The sequence below is a fragment of the Protopterus annectens genome, chromosome 5.part0 (assembly GCF_019279795.1).
Source record: "Protopterus annectens isolate FY-2018-M chromosome 5.part0, PAN1.0, whole genome shotgun sequence".
NCBI classification, from domain to species: Eukaryota; Metazoa; Chordata; order Ceratodontiformes; family Protopteridae; genus Protopterus; species Protopterus annectens.
The window spans coordinates 375,178,133-375,198,743 of NC_056735.1; the positions used below are offsets into that span (position 1 = coordinate 375,178,133).

Here is a 20,611-nt window from a genome sequence, read left to right on the forward strand (position 1 = left end):
TCTTTGTTGGTGGCGACCAAAAAGGAACTGATGGAAGAGAGCTCCATTGTCCATCTCCTAACAGGGAGTCTTGTGCATTGGACAGACTTTGGAAGCGAGTCCACACTTCAGAGACCTTTGCTGTCAGGGAGCTAAATTACTTGACAAATGTCATTCTATTTTATAGAAATATGGCCATGAAACTCAAAAAATATCTCTTAGGATCCCTATCTGCAGAACAAATGAAATCCATTGACTGACAGTTGGCTATCCTCCAGTCCTTATCCAGTATCTCTATGCGCTATGTTTCCGATGCAACAAAAGGCAAATCCAGAGCAGCAAGTACTGGCATCACCGTTAAGAGACATGCATGGATGCAGTTTTGTTATTTTGTGGAGCATTTTGAGATGTCTTTTATTAATGCCTCTTATGATGGAGCGACACTGTTCTGTCCAAAATTCAGAGAAACTTTCCAGAAGAGAACAAGACAGTAAGACCCTTTATGCTGCAGGAATCAAAGAATGCTCTCAAGGAATCAGAAAGGTGGAAAATGATTGGTTCTACAAGTCACAAGGATTTGTACGCATCACTTCTGGAGATAAAGCCCTTCCAATGCAGTGGGTTAACTGTAATGCTGGACATTGCCCTCAGGTCAGAGGTGGTCCCCAGAACCTTGGCTTTTGAGGTCCTTTCTCTGAGAGATCCTTTCAGCGCTCCTGAATGTTTGTCGAACTGCTGCTGTCTGGAGGAAGTTGTGGGGTGGTGCTTATTTATTTTTAAATATTTATTTATCATTTGTTGACTGGGAAAGTCTGACTAGTACAGAGTCTAGTTTCAGTGGAGGCCTGGGGAGAAACGCTCCAAATGCAAGTCTTTGGAAATCCCTTTACCTGATAAACTGGATATCCATCACTCAAGGTATATGGATGCAGAGGATAATAACCAGAGGCTATCCCATTCTATTTCCCCAAAAAAACCCCAAAGAGACTTCCCGATGTAACATCCTCTCAAAGGGAAGTAGTCACTTCAGAAATAATTAAGCTTCTAAACAATTAAAGCATCCATGAGGTCCCACCAGACTAGAAAAAATCCAGAATTAACTCAAGATTATTTTTTGTGCCAAAGAAAAGTGGGGATCTACGGCCTATTCTGAATCTAAGCTGTCTAAACAAGGTTGCAAGGCAAGAAGTGTTCAGGATGGACAAGGTTCACTCTATTCTGCCTTTACAAAGGGTAAATAAATGGATGTGTTCCATCAGCCTCCAGGACCCATACTACCACATAAAAATGGATAGACAATCCAGGAGGTTCCTTTGCTGCTGGCAGGCAGTCCAATTTAGAGCCTTGTCCTTTGGTCTCACCACAGTGTACCGGGTATTCACTAGGTGCATGGCAGTGGTAGTAGTTCATCTCTGACTGCAGGGGTTCTGGGTGTTACCTTATTTGGATGACTGGCTTATCAGCACCTCCTCTAAGGATCTGCTTTTTCAGGCCAAGTACTCCTTGCTCCATCTTTGCTCAAGTTTAGGGATCACAGTAAATACAGCTAAGTCAATGTTCCAGCCAGTTCAGTCCTTAGAATTCATCTGAGCTCTCCTAGGCATGAAACTTCAGATTGCTAAGCTTCCTCAGACCATAATTTTAAGCCTTCACAAGTAAGCCTTGGGTGTACTATCTTATTAGAAATCACCAGCATGGCATTGATGATTACCGTAGTCCCTCTAGCCAGATACCACATGCGAGTTCTACAGTAGACCTTAACAGTCTAGTGGTCTATCAGACAGCAGCATCTCATGTTGTTTCAGGAACAGTTGATGAATATCGGCAGACCACACATCCAGTGGTTGTTGGAGTCACTGGCTTTATCTCAAGGACACCCCTTATTTATTCTTCCTTCCCCCTGAGCCATGGTGATCACGAACACTTCCACTTGAACTTGGGGGGGGGCATTTCTTCAGAAATGCAGTCCAAGATACGTGGTCTCCAGCAGAGGGCCAACCTTCATATCAACTTCTTGGAGATGAGTGCGGACATCCTAGCATTGCAGGCATTCCATGAGTCTGTCCCATTAAGTGTGATGTCTATCCAGACAGAAAACCTGTCGGTGGCTTGGTACATTAGCAAGCAGGGATGAACCTGATTTTACTGCTTGTGTCGACAGGCATAATAGTATGGTAATGGGCAGTATTTTCCCATCAGTTTCTGCTAGCAATGCATATTCTGGAGAAGTCCAGTGTTCTAGCAGACAAGTTGAGCAGTTCTATCCTCCTCTCTCATGAGTGGTCCCTCGATCAAGCAATGGCAAGGCGCTTATTGTTGGGGCAGGCCTTGCTTTGACCTCTTTACATCTCCCTACAACACCAAATGTAGCAGGTATTTTACTATGATCCTCCTAGAAGCAGAGTCACCGAGGGACACTCTTTGACCCACAGTTGGCCCTCCAGGCTCCTTTATGCCTTTCCTCCTATCCATATAATACCCACATTTTTACAGAAAGCTTTGGTGAGGAACATCATAATTATGCTCATAGTCCCTTCTGGCCTCATTAAGTGTGGCTTCTTGGCCACATCTGATGCACCCTTCCTGGGTACTGGGATCAGCTACAGTCTTTATTATCTCACCCACTGGCATTGACTCATCTGGACATTCAGTTCCTCAAGCTGACTGCATGTTCTTTCCTGTTCTATTGATGCCTAGATAGCCCAGGCTGTCATCCTCAATCATTCACATATTGATTTCCTCTCAGAAGCCCTTTACAAAAAAGAACTACAAAAGTAAATGGAAAAGATTCTCCATTTGGGCATTCAGTAATAACACTGATCCTTTTTCAGCCCCTCTTCCAGCCATTTTGAATTTTTTTGCATCTCTGTTTCAAAATGGAGCCAGTTATTTGACTATTAAGGTACGGTTACATGCTGTATCATCTTTTCATATTGGAGAACATCACATTCCCATTGCATCCCTCAGTCAGCCTAAAGCTTTCCTCATAGGAACCTTTCTCCTTCTCCCTCTGCTGATGGACCCAGTACCCCCTTGGAATATTACTACTCTCTTGCAAGACTTGACCAGTCCTCCTGTAGAGCCTGTGGCCAAAGTTGATCTTAAGTTTTTGTCTTGGAAAATTTTGTTTTTTGGTGGTCATCACCTCTACCAGGAGGATTTCTGAGCTCCACACCTCATAATCTAAACCTCCTTACCTGATTTTCACAAAGACTGTGAAATAATCCATCTTTTCTCTTAGGCCTCTGAATCATCAACCAGTCAATCAGTCTGCCAGTGCTCTTTTCAAACTTTTCAAATAAGGGCGAATACAAGTTACATTTGCTGGATTTGTTTCATCAGCTGCTTAAGACTGACCAGCTATTTGTCTTTTTATCTTCTGTCAAGATGGGAAATGGAGTATCCAAGGTAACACTTTCCCATTGGCTTTCTGATTGTATTCCTCACATGTACAAAGAAGGAGGCTTCTTGTTATTCAAACCTCCAAATTCTCATGTCTACAACGGAGGAGGCTTCTCATTATCCAAACCTCCAAAGGCCCATTTAACTAAGTCTGTAGCCTCTTCTACAGCCTTATTTTCCAGAGTAACCTTTGACATACATTATGTGTTGAAGCTACTTGGTCCAAGGTCTATACATTCATTTCACACTACAAATTGGACATACAGTCAAGATCAAGAACTTCCTATGGTTCAACTGTGCTCTTGGAATATCCATCCATGAGATGTTCTAAGTATAATAGTAGCTGGAGATTCTCTCCCATCCATTGAGGAATGGATGGAAGAGACAGCATTAGATACGTAAGTTAAGTATTCACCATAATGATAGATCTGTATTATTTACTTCCATCCTTTCTCAATATCCCACCATCCTTCCACTGTCCTTGGTATGTCCCTGATTCCTATTTATTCACTTCTGGAGTGCTCAACTGACCTAACCTTAGTTACCACAGTGTATGTTTCAAGCCTACGCATAACAGCTGCTTTTATGTCCCTCTTCTCTGTTGCATGGATGTTTTCTTAAGTCTTAATCTATTTTTTCTAGTACTTCAGGCAAACTTGATCTGAGGTAACTTGCTTGTCACAAGTGTATTATGGGTAAGGGAAGGAGTCTGAGCACCAGATCCAAAGCTTGAAAGTGGCCAAAGTTTGATCCGAAGACCCATTTATTGAAGAAGGATGAAAGCAGACAACATAGGTCTGTCGCTGTGGTGAGTACATAACTTTGCACTGTGTATTTTTCAATATAAATGAGATGCTATATGAGCCTCTGTGAGTATTGGACAGGAGTCCTAGAAACACATTGTGAAATACTGCACTGATGATCTCCCTTGACTGGGAGAGCTAAGGTGCACTGAATTATGAGAGTGGAGACTGTGCTATACCATGCCATCAATCAATATTACCCTATGTAATGCGGGGCGCACAGAATTGTCAAGGTTGAAGCACACCTGTGACTGACATATCACTATCTCCGCTACACTAATTCCACTGCATTCCACACACCTCTGCTATGATTGCTGTGACAGGTCCCTTGAGACAAATGGTTGTATTCAAAAGGTATGCTGCTGAAGTGTGGTGTTTTGTTGATGCATAGTGTATGCAGGAGGAAGTTGGACCCATGATAGCACTGACAGGTATGAGGGTCTGTCATTGTTGGGCATGTATATCAGGATGCTTTCCAAGATCCATGTTTACTGCATCTACTGATGTTGTAGAGTTGGGGTATTACTTTGACATGTTACTCCACAGATTTGGATTTCTAGCCTGGAAAGTAGTCCTGATCTTCTCAGTAGTAATGACAGGAGAGAAGACAATTTTGATGTTTGGTATGAGCTTATTGAACTTGAGGATTGCCTTGCATTTATTTCTGAGTCATGAGTACATATTCAACTCACATTTCTCAGTACATCAGCCCTCTGCAATGTATTTTATATCATCACTCCCTACTTTAGTTGGAGATTTGGACCTGACTTCTTGCAATCTTTGTTGGCAGACTGTATGCTTCCCAGTCACTGGAACTTCGAATGAACCACCTGACTTTTCTGGTTCTTTGCTGGTAACCAACTTAAGTAAGTGTTAACATTTAACTTTGCTCGGGTGTTTTCATTAATGTATCACATTTTTTTTTACCAGGTTTTGCCTCATAATAAGTATTTGCCTAGTTTGCCCACCTAAAAAGCAGTTTCTTGCTAAATTATTTTAGGGAGGTGAGGTCTGTAATGGTCTTTAAAATGAAAACAATAAAATAAAGACCAACTAGATTTGGCAGTTTCATTTTACTGCTTGCAAAACACTGTAATTAGCTATATTGATTACTGGGACCAACTATTCTTAAATTCAGAGGAAGATTTCATTTTACTGGAAAAGTCATTTCACTGAATGCTTTGCACAGTTTAAAATGGTGGTGAAGTTGTATTCTCTTTCACAGGTTTTTACTCTTAAATGTCTTCCCTAGTTTCATAATACAACACACTTGATGCACGTTCCATGCATACAAATTATGTGCCATTTTAAAAGAAATAAGTGCAATGTTTGTACGTAGAAGAAAAGATTACTATTGTTAAGTTTAATCAGTTCAGTTTTAATGTGCTGTTTTCTGTTGTATTCTCTTGTATCACACAGGGAAGGACAGGCAATTATCTTTGTTATTGACAGCAGTGACAAGTTAAGGATGGTGGTTGCCAAAGAAGAGCTTGACACCCTTCTTAATCATCCAGGTAACTTTGATTTTCTAATGACCATAAACATCAGATGTTCACTGGTAACAAAGATACATTTATTACCTACATTGCATTTCTTTTGTGTTTTAGCTTTTATTCTGAGAGGGTGGATTGTGCATTTAAGGAAAAGTGTTTTCAAGCTTGTATTTTATGTGTCTTTATTTCATTTATTTTTATTTTTATATCACTTTAGAGGTATGTGAACTGGACCACTAGAGCCTTTTTCAGTCGTGACCCATTTCCAGTAAATCAACTTAAACAGAAAAAAAAACACTAGACTAATGTTAGATTCAGCTAAAACAAGAAGTATCAGTTAAAACTGAATGCTGTCTGTAACAGATACTAAAATCTTCTGGAATAGCATTGTAGTTAAATATAACCGTAAAATGGCCAATGCTGACATAACATTAATGTGATAACATTAAAGGGGCAAATATACTTCACAATAATTCAGTAGTGAATATAATTTTGTTTAATTGGCATCACCTTCCAATACTAACTGCTCATTTGGTTAAGTAATGACAACATTGTATTCACATTCAGTATATTTGTATAGTAATCATTTCAGGTGTATTACAAATGCAAGTAAAGTGGCCAATATGGAGTTTTGGGCCTAAAAAGGAAAGGAGTGTTGAGGCAATGTCAAGATGTTTTGTGGTATGCTTAGGTGTTTGAAGTTATATTTGAGTTCAGTGCTCTTGTAAAAGATTTAAGAGTCAGTGCCATTCTCAGAGAATTATAGCCATTTACATTTAATAGTTTAAAAAAAATAGAAGTCCTATTTGCTCTTTTCCCCCTTGCATAAAGGACAGCCATTTCATGTTAGCAATAGTTTTATAGGAAATGATTTCCTGGTATTTCTTAGGTAAACACAAAATTGCAAACAGAATTGATGATCACTTTATCAAACAAGAACTAGCAAGTCAACATTCTTATACAACCATTGCTTGCATGAAATGACTGCTCATTATGTAAAGGGCAAAACTGCCAGCAGGACTTCTAAATTTTAAACTACTAAATCTTTGATGAAGGTCCAGCTAACATGTGTGGGCTATATGCTAGATTTGGCAAAATGATACCCTGTGCAGTTGCTTCTTCATCTTTCTTAGATCAGCAGTTAGTTATGGAGTATGCTAAGCAAAGTCTATTTTTAACACTATTTTCAGTATATGTAGCGAAGAATCTAGATGCATTCACATGTATATTTAAAGAGTTGTATTGATTCATTAGAGTAATTATCTGCACCGTGTATTGTAATATATATATATATATATATATATATATATAGAGAGAGAGAGATATATATGTATATGTGTGAGTCTGTATGTAGGAACATGGAATGAACTTGTTTAGTGCTGGATAGATTTATCTGCAGATTCATTCTATGCAGTGTGTTACATAATTGTTCCATGTCTTGGTTAGTTTCTGTGATGTCAGAGGGAATGTCCAGATTTCCACAGGGCTATGTTATTAACATATGATATATTTTTAATTTGTGTTACACATAAAATGATGGAGTTAATACCACTGTAAAAAAATGAGAGACTAAACAGTGATCATAGAGGCATCCTATATGAAACTGCTGTGGAGTAGCAATACATATTTTTAGTAGCAACTCAAATGTTCTGTTTTGATGGTAGGACTGCAGGACATAAATCCTTGGAAAATTATTCTGATATAAGCTTAATGTAGGAATTAATTAGCAAGGTCTGTAACTTCCACACCAGTTAACTATGCTTCAGCTATTGTTTTAATACAATTATTTGTAACAGCACAGTAGTTGTGGGCTGCCTATTAAAATGTCAAGATTCGCAAGTGCAAGCCCTGAAATACCAAAATGAAAGGATGAAAACAGAGCAAAACAGTAAAGTTTGAGCATCAATTTACTATGTTAAAGTTGTTAATTGCATGGGGAGATGCATCAGTATGATCGTCGGTATATAAAGCAGTAATTGCCCTTTAGAATTAGAAGGCTACAGAATATATTTATCTAACTGAAAGAAACATTGGCCAGTTTAAATCATTACCTACCAAGCAAGTTAACCTCCCCCCACACACACAGACACTAACTTGTATCCTGCTGTATTACACAGGAATTCTTTTATCAGTTATAGCCATACGTGGAATAGCGTTGAATGCTTTAGCAAGATCAAAATAAGCAATTCACTATGTATTAATAAACTTTCAGAAAATATCACTCTTACTACTTCAAAGAATACAACAAGCTTTAAAAGACAAGATCTCCTCTTAACACCCCAATACTGTTCCCATATCTCACAGAATTATGTCTTTCCTCTCATTTTTTATATAAGCTCCATTACGACTGTCTCCATAATATTGCATGGGGTACCGTTCAGGCCAAAGGATCTAAAAATTGCTGGTCTAATGTGATCTCCCAAAATGATACCACTGTGACTTTCTATCATGACATATTCACATGCTAACATTTTGCATAATTTATAGAGGTTTACTTATGGTTTTCTTGAATCCATGTAGGTCACCATCACATATGTTGGTTGATCCCATGGTACTTGAGCTTGTAGCTTTACTTGTGGTAGTTGTTACCATGTCTGTCATTACTTAAGAGGATGTATGCCATTGCCTCTAGCATTCTGACATATTTCTTTGCTTATTATGAAATCTGCACGCAATGTTTTTGTGCAGTCATATTCGGTATGTCCTATAGCTAGGTGATCCTTTGCTAATTGATAACTGTTTGAATTCAAAGTTTAATTTTTTGATGCCAGCAAAGTTTGTTTGTTAAAATTGCTAGTATATATCTGTCTTAATGGTATGTGTTCAGTAATGCAGAAGTCATTATAGAACTTGTTGATGATATCCTGCACCACCTTATATCTGGCATGTCTGTAGCATATTTGCCTGTTATGACCTAGTGGAGGGCAAAACTGTGACTTAACACTGGTTGTTTAAGCAGCTTCTCTCAGGAGTTCCTGCATCTCTCTCCGCCCTTGACAAACCATTCTTCTCATCAGTGTAATCTTGATATCATGATTTTCATGATTGGTATCTCCTATTTGAACCTGGTTTGGCAGATCTCTGAAGTTCGTCTCTTTGAAGATGTTTTTATTGGTAGCTGTTACATTTGCTCATAAGATTTTGGGAACTACAGTCTGTTATCTGTCAAGAATTGTGGCTAGTCTCTCACAAGGATGATTGGGTACCCATTATGACTAGCTCAAGTTCCTTTCCATAGGAGCTGTTAAAATTCTCCTTCATCAAGTCATTTTAGCTCCCTGTTTTCTTTCTAGGCTCACATAATGAGGGTGGAGGCACCCTTCACACCTTGTATGTACACCACCAGCTTTGGATTTATGTGTGTGTTGCTTTAAATTTTTATTAGCTAGTGAAACATTTGTTGCTAGAATGATTGTTTTTGCAGTTGATTGGTTGTGATCTAATGGAACAGAGTGTATATTACATGGTGAATTTAAATGGAGTCACGGTCTGAAGAAGTGGTGAGCCTCACCACAAAAGTAGTAACCTAAACAAAGTTATTGGATTTTACCCTTGCAGTGCGACTTCCTGCATCATTAGTTGGTCTGTTGAATTTTAAAAGGTAGTAATTGTCTTTTGTAATAGGGTAATGAGCACTACTTTGGAAAATATTGCTGTCAAAAGCCAGTTCACCAGGGAATGTATGATTCAAGTACTTGTTTCAGAAATGTCACCATTGCAGACATTCACACCATGGCTATTCAGCTGATGGTGTACACTTTCAGCAAATTTTATTGCTTGTATTATAATTTCAGGAATCCTGTCTCCTTTAACACATCAGTGTTACTGGACTAAGCCTTCTGAGCCTTCACCTTTTGGCTGTTCAGCTTCGTAGGTTCATAGAGTTACTTAGGCTAGCGGCCCTAGAGACTTTACAGGCCTAGCCATGTTAATCCTAAGTATTCCCATTTGTTCTTTTTGGGTAGTTTGCAGAATGAATTTTTGAGCAGAATGGGTCTGTGATGAATGTCAGCTACCACTGTCCATGAGGGAACATGGGTGCCACCCCAGGGGTGATTTTGCAGCTTATCCAGTTATCTAGTGTGCGTTTGAATAAGGTCAGTGAGGAACTCTGTTTTACGTGAATAGGAAGTCTGTTCCAGAGAAGTGGCAGTCTCTGGGAGACGTATCTGTCTCTCCAGCATGTTCTGTTAATGTCACAAACTAGGTTGAGATCCCTAGAGTGGGTGACTCTTGTGACATTTGACTTGTGGATGTGCAGTATTTCCATTAGGACAGGGTTGGGGATTACCCTATAGGCCAGGCACAAGTCACTTCTCAGCAGCCTATAAGATACAGAGTAAAGTGACTGGGCTTTCAACATGTCCATGTAGGTCATTGGTTTGGAGTTCCTATATTTTCTCATTGAGAAACCTCTGAGATCTCTCAAGCTGCTGCAGGTGTCGGCGAGGTACACGCAAAAAGGTGCATTATACTCTATTAGCGGTCTGTTGAAGGTTGACATATAGTGGAGTTATAACATCCCTTAACCTGGATGCTATGCCCTTGCTTATGAGATGTGCTACTTAGAAAGCTTTCCTTACCACTGTGTAAACTTCCCAAGAGTTTGATTTTCACTAAAATGGACTTTGATGGACTTGGAATACATCTATCAAGGATTACTTGGACATCACTTGACCTTTTTGGGGATCAGCATCACTGTTTATTGTCCTTCCACTATTTTTTCTGCCTGAATAGTCCATTCATCCAAAAGTTGTGGATGTAGCTCAGTGTAAGTTGGGTAAGTATATATTTATGTATCATTGTACTCTGTTGTCTTTTTCTTTCCCATCAAAGTGGTTGTACTTGGCCAGTAACTGACAGTTGAACCAAGTAGCACAAAGGCTAAGCTTGCCGTTGTATCTCTGTATGTAATGTAGTGGCATGCATTGGCAAAATGCACTCCCCAAGTACAAGATGATAAAAAAAATAAAGACTTTAGAACAGCAGAAGAAGAAATTCTTGCAGCTTCTCAATTTAGTTGGCCTCCTCACAGATTATCTGATGTAGGTAGATACGTTTTTTTTTTTTTTTTTTTTTTTTTTTTTGGGGGGGGGGGGGGTTTATACTAGCCTTCAATGTAGTTTATCCTCTACTTTTCCGGAGCAACCTGTATAGTGATGTACAACTATCAGGATTCCAATATCTGCCCATTTCAGTATATTTATTTGATATTTTAGTATGTATAACTCCTTGCCTCAAATGAAGCCAGGTGCATTACCCTCAATCCTTCCAGAAAAGTAACTTGTTCTTTGTTTATTAATTATTTTGTACTTTGGATGCTTTTTACATAGCATTTGCATATCCTCCCCCTGTCTGTGTAGGTCTTCTGCACTTATTCCAAGTCCATCTAACATTCAAAGATTTACTGTTTAGATTGTCTGCTCTAATAAAAATTAAACATAGGTTTATATTGTGGAGTTTCTCTCCTTGCACTTTACCTTGTAAAGAAGTCTGCTCTCTGTAGGATTAACCTAATTTACAAAATGAAATAAGGTAGCAAGGATTTTTGGTTAGAAGAAATAACACTTGGAAAAAGGAATCAATGTTTGAGTTGAAAACAAACTCCTTTTTGCATCTGCTTCCCTTATGTGGTGCATAAAAAATTGACCCATTTTAGGGTATTTTTTTAAAATGTTTTAATTGTATTAAGCTTGTAGAAGAGTTAGTCTACAGCTTTTAGCCGTGGTAAATGAAATGCCTTTTTTCAAATCACACATTAGGCTGATAAAATGTCCATCTGACTAGTTCCACCACCAGGTCATTCATCATGATCCCAGCTAGAAATCCAAATCCATTGTTGTCTTTTAACCACCTGAAGAAATCTAAATCCCTGTGTAATTTCAAGTGCTTCTTTTAAAAGGGCCACAAACTCCTTGTCATCTGTGGTGATGAAATCACCCAGAATTGACTCTATGGGTGACATCAGCAGAGAAGTGGCAGTGGTGTCCATAAACTCCTGAAAGAACATGCTTACAGTACTAGGTTGATGGTAGACCAGGAGATACAGATAGCTGTTCTTCATATTGATTACTGTTGCAGAAGCTTAAGATATATAGGTTATATCCTGCAAAAGATATAACAGCCAGACAGTACTATTAACTTGAAATACTTACAGAATAAGAGAGTGTGAGTTAATATACATTTTCTGAAGTAAAAGAAGTCTATAACTCTAATTATTGCCATTATTTATTAATGCTAATTCATTTCCATTTCTCCAAAACTTATCAGTTTTAGGCAGGATTAAGAGGGACAGAGCAAAAATTTGAGTCAAAATCAGACATGTTCGTGAAAATCAGAGGTATGATTTGCCAAAACCATTAGTCAGGTCAAGCAGAGCTGACAAAAGTTATGTTTGGGCACCAAACCCCTTGGAGCTTTCCTGCCTCTGAAGGGAATTCTCCTCTGAAGGCTTTTTTGAAGGTCATCTGTTTACTATTGTTGTATTGCTAGGCAGTTAAGTTCTCTTTTGACGAAAAAGCCATCCACTTCCTTTTTGTGAAATGATACTTACTTTTTCTGAAAAATAAACATGTTTAAGCTAGGAAGCAGTGTGTTTGAGTTGACTGTCTACACCTCACAGCAAGAGGCTGCCCAGTTTGATTCTTGACTGGGGTTCCTATTGTGTGGAGTCTGTATGCCTTCCCTTCCTCTGGGTACTCCAGTTTCCTCCCACATTCCAAAGACATGCAATAGGTGGATTGGACATTCAAATTTGGCCATAGGTGTGAGTGTGCGTGTGAGTGTATGGTATGGAAGAACAGCCGTGGCAGGGATAGCCAGCCTCCAGTGTGAACCTTGGCTCTAGATGATTGTTACTGTTGAAAGTGACACCCCAAAATGGGAAAAAGGGTTGTGGATTGATGGAGGATGTGACTTTTGTTCAGTGTTAAATGACAACATTACTTTTTGTACTTTTGTGGTAAAAAGTTAAAATGTATTTTAAACTACCTTTTCTCTATGGATAAGTGGGTGTTTTACTTTTGGGGGCCGAGTAAGTGTTTAAAGAAGAACTTCACTCAAATGTATCCACCCAAATATCAAGTCTTTTCTTTCCAAAAAAGTGATATTCCTTCTCTAAAATCCAATGCTAAACATGTCACACACACAAATTATTCAATTTACTTCAAGTCTGAACTTATTATTATTTGCCTTTCTTTCGCATGTTTTGTGTCATCATTCTTTAAATCATGAAAGCTAGAAGGGGCATGGTTTATAGTTTAAGTAACTTATTCCAACTACAGAGTCATTAAAGGAAAACTCTACTCTAGTACTAAAAATCTTTTTTTTTCACTCTGTCTTTGTTTCCTGACATAGTTTAACACCTCAAAATCACTCTTAAGTGGTTTATTTGTAATTTTAACCTGTTTTCCACAACATGGCTACCAATGGGGCTCTGTGACTCACACAAATCCCATTATATGTCAATGGTTTGGGAATTCACAGTTGCATACAAAGCATTATGGGAAAGAGAAAGGGTGGAAGAACAAGATCATGTTGCTTCATCAAGCCCATTGGTAGCCATGTTGCAAAAAACAGGATAAACTTACAAATAAAGTACTTAGAGTGATTTTGAGGTGTTAAAATAGAGGAAACAAAGATAGAGTGAAGAAAAAACAGATTTTTTTTTTAGTTCTAGGGTAGAGTTTTCCTTTAAGAAAACAATGGCTTTTATCATTGGCATTTAAAAGTACCTTGTCATTCACATATTTCTAGCATCACATCTCACATAAATAGCTTAGCCTTAGCCTGGATCTGCAATTAGAAGGGAAGTTCAAGATGTGCTGAAAAACATCTAGTGGGTGCAGTTCTCCTTTAAAACACATTTTACTATGTTTTATCATGGAAAAAGTTGCTTTTTTACAATTTAACTATCCGTGGTGGTGCAGCGGTAGCATTGTTGCCTCACAGCAAGAGGTTCGATTCTCGGCTGGAGTGCGGAGAGTGCCTTCTGTGTGGAGTCTGCATGTCCTCCCCGTGGTTGGGTGGGTGTTCGAAAAACATGCGTAAACGGGCGTGCCTTCGTTGAAGGTTAAACGTCAAGCTGGCACCTCGGCGTTTGTGAAAATCTACTGCCAATCATTAGCGGACTGGAGTTCCGCTGTGGCAATCCCTAACCGGGAAAAGCTGAAAGACAACAACAACAACCTGTTTTACTGATTATTGCTGGGCTTCTCTTGGAATTGGTCACCTTTTTCAGCTAAAACTTGGAGCAACCTAACCGTTCCTTCAGTCTACTTTGTTCCAGTACAAAAATCAAAAGATTATTAAGCAGCCTTTGCCACCAGAGCAGGCTGACAAAATGCCTCAGTCGTAGGTGGGTGACTCTGCTGTGGCCAAAGCTGGTTCCTTGGACCACTCAACTTTTTCTTTGGGTCACACTGGTGCAGCCCCTACAGCTACCATACACCAGTGGTTAGGCACTTCCTGTACAGCTGTTGGTGTGCCCTTGGTGTGCAAGGCAAAGGCAGTGTTGTCTGTCCTGGGAGAAAAAGCTGTGTTTATCCATAGGGTGTTTATAGTCATGGACATTTCAGACTTGCCATTTAGCTGAAACACCCGATGTCCTTAAAGGGTAATTTGCATATATCCCATATCACCTCTAATACAAGAGGTTTAAGGAATCACACAGTGGAAAGTCCAGCCGTGCTAGATTTTTCTTTTTGTTTAACCGATTGTTTTTTTGTGACCTTTTTACTCATTGTTTTAGTTTGTTAGTTGGGATATTTTGCAGACACCCTAATGTTTATGGATATTAGCTGGGTACGACAACCCTGTGTTTCCAAATGTTAGCCAAACTTTCCACTTATGCTATGCTGATAATGCCATAAGAAGGCGGAAGCATGCATGTCCACAGTTATTAGGTTTGGCTTTATTGGCCTGAAATTGTCCATAAATAGACTTAAAATAAAATAGTCATGGACATTCAGAATTGCCATTTTGCTGAAACGCCTGATGTCCTTACAGGATAATTTGCATATATCCCATGTCAACTCTAATATAAGAGGTTTAAGGAATCACACAGTGGAAAGCCTAGCCTTGCTAGATTTTCTTTTTGTTTTTTAACTGATTGGCTTTTCTGTGTGGCCTTATTACTCATTGTTTTAATTCACCCTCAGTACAGGAAAATTTTACATTTCTTATTTATTTATTTAACATTTGTTGACCAGGAAAGCCAGACTAGGACAGAGCATATTTTCAGCGGAGGACCGAGGGGAAACACTCCAGACGCATGTTTTTAGAATTTCTTGGTGGGTTCTTTGCAGTTTGTTTTCTGCCTTGCCTTTTGGTCTTTCCACTGCCGCAAGGGTTTTCACAAAATGCCTCGCTCCAGCCATTGTCTGCCTGAGGGTCCAAGGGGTTCAAGTTTACCCCTATTTTCATGACCTTCTTTTCCTGGCCAATGATTCAGATCAATTGAAACAAAACCTTGTGCAAGACATTCTTTTTCTTCAGGACTTAGGGTTTACAGTAAATTTCAAAACATCCAGTCTGACTCCATCTCAAAATCTCATTTTCTTAGGTTGCAGGTTCAGTGAAGATCTGATGATGGCTTACCTCCCTACAGGCAAGTTTCTCTCTCTTACGATCTTCATGGAGAGCCTTCTGCCTCTTTCTTCTATCTTGGCAAGGGAATTTCTGAAACTTCTCAGATTCATGGCTTCCACGATCCCCATGCTGCCTTTTGCAAGGTTACACATGAGAAAATTTCAGTGGTTTCTAAAGACCACATGGTCTCAGCATGCTCATCCTTTAGATACCATGGTCCCTCTTCTCCCCTGCCTGAAAACAGAGCTCCATTGGCGGATTCAGCAGCTCTCTCAGAATCCAGGTCTTCCTTTTCTTTTACCCCAGCCTTCACAGCAGTTTTTTACAGATTCCTCAGACATAGGTTGGAGAGCAAACTTTGCTTTAAGGAAGGTTCAGGATCTTTGGTCCCCTTCTCAGCAGACAGAGCACATCAACATCCGAGAGATAAGGGCTCTGATTCTGGCCTTGCAAACCTTTCATCCTCTTTTCTTACCAGGTCCTTGGAAGATTTTTACAGACAATACCACTGTTCTCTGGTACATAAACAAGCAAGGGGGCACCAAACCATATCTTCTTTGCAGGTTAGCCATTAAGGCATGGGAATTGGCTATTTAATACAAAGTAATGCTACAAGTTGTGTGCTTACCCTCAGGTCAGAACTTAGTGGCGGATGCATTAACAGATCCATGATACAATCTCACAAGTTGATGTTCCACAGGGATGTGTACCTGGATCTGGTTCACTGGTGAGGTACTCCACATCTGGACCTCTTTGTCTCCCTTGAAAACAGACAACTTCTTCTGTTTTGTGCCAGGGTCCCTCACCCTCTGGCTTGGAAGGTGGATGCCCTCTGTTATCATGGAAGCGGATGTTTCTTTATGCATTTCCCCCCTTCCCTCTCATTCAAAAAGTCATGCTGAAAATTAAGTAGGACAAAACCAAAAATCTTGCTGGTGACTCTCTTTTGGCCAAGACAGCATTAGTTCCCTCTTCTTCTGCAATTAGCCAAGGGCCATCACCACAAGTTGCCTCACCGGTTAGACCTACTCACACAGGATAAGGGATCCTTGATCCATACACATCTGCCAGCTCTATAGTTGACCTTGTGTGTGTGATCAACTTCTGATCCTTTTTAGGAACCTTTTCTCCCAGGATGTGCTTAGGGTTTTGCAGGAGGCCAGGAAACCCAGTATTAGGAAATCTTACATTTCCAAGTGGAAAAGACTTTCTATCTGGTGCCATAGAAAAAATCTAGATCTACTTTCTGTGGGCATTCCAGTAGTGCTTTCTTACTTGTGTGAATTGCTTAAAAGTAGCCTGTCATATTCCTCAGTGAAGTCCACTGTTCCACTCGTTCTGCTTTTTTGCCATTAATGCCTTCAATAGCTTCAAGACTGGAGTTTAAACTTTTTCTTAAAGGCGTTCTATATATCAAACCTCCCAGTAAACCTGTGCCTCCTCCTTGAGAACTGTGTCTTAGAGAAGCTCACCCTGGCTCCCTTTGAACCTGCAGCCTCTGCTCCTCTAAAGTTTTGCATTTGGAAAACTGTGCTTCTGGTAGCCTTGACTTCTGCTAGGAGGGTTTCTGAGATTCAGGTTTTGGTGGCATCCCCTCCATTTTTGGTCTTCCAGATGGATAAAGTGTGTTTGAGAACTAACCCTTCTTTCATGCCTAAAGAGGTGAATGAGTCTTCTCGTAATCAGTCCATTCAGTTGCCCACCATTTTTCTTTCTCTTCTATCTTAAAGTGAAATAATTTTATACTTTAGATGTACATAGGCAACTCTGATTTTACCTGGACAAAACAAAATCTATTAGGAAGTCAGATCAACCTTTTGTGTCTTTTCATCCCAGAGCTCTCAGTTTGCTTGTTTCCAAGCTAACTGTTTTACCTTGGATTTCTAAAGCTTTTGTGTTTTACTATGATTTTCATGGGAAATCTCTACCATTTTCTATCAGGGTCTATTCCACCAGATCCGTTGCTTCATCAGGGGCTTTCTTTAAAGGAGTAGATGCCAATTCCATTTTGCAGGCTGCTACTTGGTCATCTGTCCATACTTACTAAACATTACAAGTTGGATGCTATCACTTGGTCCAGGGCAAGATTTGCTAGAGTGAGTCTGCATGGATATGTAGAAAATGCTTTCCCACTTCCTTCCTCTACTCCCTCTACCTGCCTGGGTTCCTTTTGAGCTTTGGCACTCTCCCATATGTAAAGAACACTGCAACATTGAATAGAAGGACATAGAATAGTTGTATAAAATCTTACCATAGCCATAGATGTCTTTCTCTTCTATGTTGCAATATTCTGTCCCTCCCGCCTTCTTCCCTACAACTTGTTACTTCCAAGGATGACTCCTTGTTTGCTTTAGGATTGTTGCTCCTCATGGGACTAACTTGTTCTGAGGATAGTACATGCAGGTGTCCCTTCTATGGCCGACATTGTTAGAGCCTACGTGCAACATCCCACATATTGGCAGTGGCTGTAAGCTTTTGTTTACAGGCTGAATGCCGGGTCGATGGGTGTAATACAACCCATATGTAAAGAATACTGCGACATAGAAGAGAAGGACATCTATGGTTTTGGTAACATTTTACACAATTATTCTTTACTGTTCTATAAATCTCAGAGTTTTTCTTAGGTCTCTTCTAGTGACACACCTCCCCAAGGCAGAGGGGGAAACAGTTTCAACAGATATTGCCTGCAAAATCAAGTATTTCTAGGTCATTTTACTGGGAAGCCCTTCCAGTGCTCCAGAGTGGTTGCCCAACTGCCACATTCTGTAGCCAGTTGGGGGGGGGGCTTGCTTCTGCATCTTCAGACTTCGTTAACTATCACTTGAGATGGCTCCCTATTGAAATGTCTACACTTGAAATGCTGAGTGCCGACAAGCCAATGAAATGATCAAATCCCGAAGATTGTTCTTCTCCTTTAAACTTTCTTTGCATGGGGGCAACCCCCCTGCACCCCTCAAACTTATATATACCAAATCCAAGATCACCATACCTCAAAGAAAATGGAATATTCTGAGAAATAGCCATCTTGGACTTACTATAAGTCCATTTTTCTTCCATTCAGTCTCAGTATTCTAACAGGTCCTGACATTTCAAATGGTTACCCTCAAGATGCTTGGGTGTAGAAGATTATTGCTAGAGGCTACATTATCTCCTTGGCTTCCCACTCATCAGATAAAAAGAAAATTCATGACATTCCACTCAGCCATAATTGCATTAGCAGAAGATTTAAAGCTCCTAGAAAAGTGAGTCATCCAGGAAGACCCACCAAACCAACAAGGATCCAATGTCTATCATGATTCTTTTTGCTTCGAAAAAGACTGAGGACCTTGGGACCATTCTGGGCCTCAGCCACCTTAACTGATTTGTAACACAGACAAAGTTCTAGACAATCACATTTCAGTCCTAGATGATCACAGTTCAGTCCATTTTGCCTATTTTGAAGAAAAACAATGGGATGTGCTTGATAGACTTTCAGGATGCCTACTATCACATAAATATAGCTGGGCAGTCCAGGAGGTCTCTCCATTTTCATGTGGGGTCAGTCATTTTCATTTCCGACCTTCCTTTTGGCCTCACCACAGCCTCCAGAGTGTTCATAAAGTTCATGGCAGTGGTAGCTGCATATCTAAGTCTGCAAGGATACTTAGTGCTCCCTTTGTTAGACAAATGGCTCCTCACCCCATCCACCAAGGATCTGTTTATTCAGTTCAGGCACCTCTTGCTCCAACTGAATCACCAGTTGGGGATTATTATCAATCTAAGTAATACCCAGCTGACAACGACCCAGATGTACAATTCATAGGATGTCACCTGGACATGACATTTGAAATTTTCAAACGTCTGGATTCAAGCTCTTGCAAGCTTCTGAAGTCTGCCACTTCTGAAGTCCTCCTGCAAGACTTGTCCTTTGGTTACTGGGGTCATTGTTCTCTTCGATCATGCTAGGTCCTCAGGCAAGATTTTACTTGAGGGTGGTGCCATGGACCCTCTCTGTCCAGTTGTCAATGCTGTATAAACACATGCATTTTCCTATTCATCTCACACTGATATGCAGGCATCACATTCATTGTTGGTTGATTTCCCCACTAGTGACTAGGTAGGGTTGGTGGCATTCGAAAGGGAAAACAGTCCAAGATAAGTGGATAACTTCAGGGGCCAAACTTCACATCAGTATTTTTGAAATTAGGGCATTCCTTCCCAACATTACAGGTCTTTCAGGATTCCCTTCTCAAGGGTATGATTTCCATCCAGATGGACAATATGGTTATGGTCTGGCATATCACAAGTAAGGGGGATCCCATTCATATCCACTGTCAAGAAGCCATGAGGAGTTGGCAATGGGCATTGTCTTCCCAGCATTTTCTACTAGCAGTGCACATTCCAGAGAGTTCCAGTGTTTTGGTGGACACTCTGAATAGATCCATTCTACTGCCTCATGAGTGGTCCCTCAACTAGTCAGTGGTAATCATTATTTTCAGTTGCTGGGGTGAGCTTTGCTGCAATGTCTTTGTGTTTCCTCAAAACACAAGTACAGCGTCTATTTTGCCTGATACCCCAGGGAGGGAGAGATTCACACTTGGGCCCCTAGGTCTCCTATATGCCTTTCCATCCTTTCCTCTGTTAAAAAGTTCCTTTAGAAAGCAGTCTAGTACAAGCCAGAAAGTGATTCTCATTAGTCCCTTCTGATGTCATCAGGTTTGGTTTCCCTTCCTTTGACCTTTTCTGCAACACCATCCCTGGATGCTAGACCCTCTTCCAGATCTTTTGCCTCACCTATCCAGTCAGACTCCCTGCAATGTAAAGACCTTGAAATTAACCACTTATTCCAATCATGGCCTGTGATGCCAAGCTTTCTGGTTCAGGGCTCCATATTTTATCCCCCTCGCAAAAGTCAAACACCAGAAAAGTCTAAAGAAGTAAACAGAAAGGATTTGCTATCTGGGCTTCATCAAAGGGGTTAGATCCATACTTCCCACCTTTACCATCTATTCTGGATTTTTTGATGGAATTATTTCAAGAAGGTGGTAGTTTATCTACTGTTAAGGTACAGCTGGCAGACATATCCAACTTTCATGTAGAAGAAAATTAGAATTCTGTTGCTTCTTTGAAACTGTCCAAAGCCTTTTTATGGGGAGCATTCCTTCTCAGTGCCCCTCTGAGGCATCCAGTTCCATCTTGGGACATTACATTATTGCTTCAAGCCTTAAACAGACCACCTTTCAAACCAGCAGCTTCAGCAGGTCTAAAATTAATGTCCTGGAAGACTATTTTCTTGGTAGCCATTATATCAGGTATGAGAATTTCTGAGTTGCAGGCATTATCTTGCAAACATCCTTATTTAACCTT

The 20,611-nt window shown here is 40.0% G+C and overlaps 1 protein-coding gene across 1 annotated transcript in view; it reads left to right on the forward strand.

Moving 5' to 3' along the window:
- The window catches only part of ARL6 (ADP ribosylation factor like GTPase 6), a gene marked incomplete in the record, with an annotated part of 560,842 nt that overhangs the window by 234,495 nt on the left and 305,736 nt on the right, over positions 1-20,611 (forward strand). Inside the window, 1 exon segment of the mRNA XM_044072341.1 lies at positions 5,604-5,698. Coding sequence (XP_043928276.1) covers positions 5,604-5,698 — 95 coding nt within the window.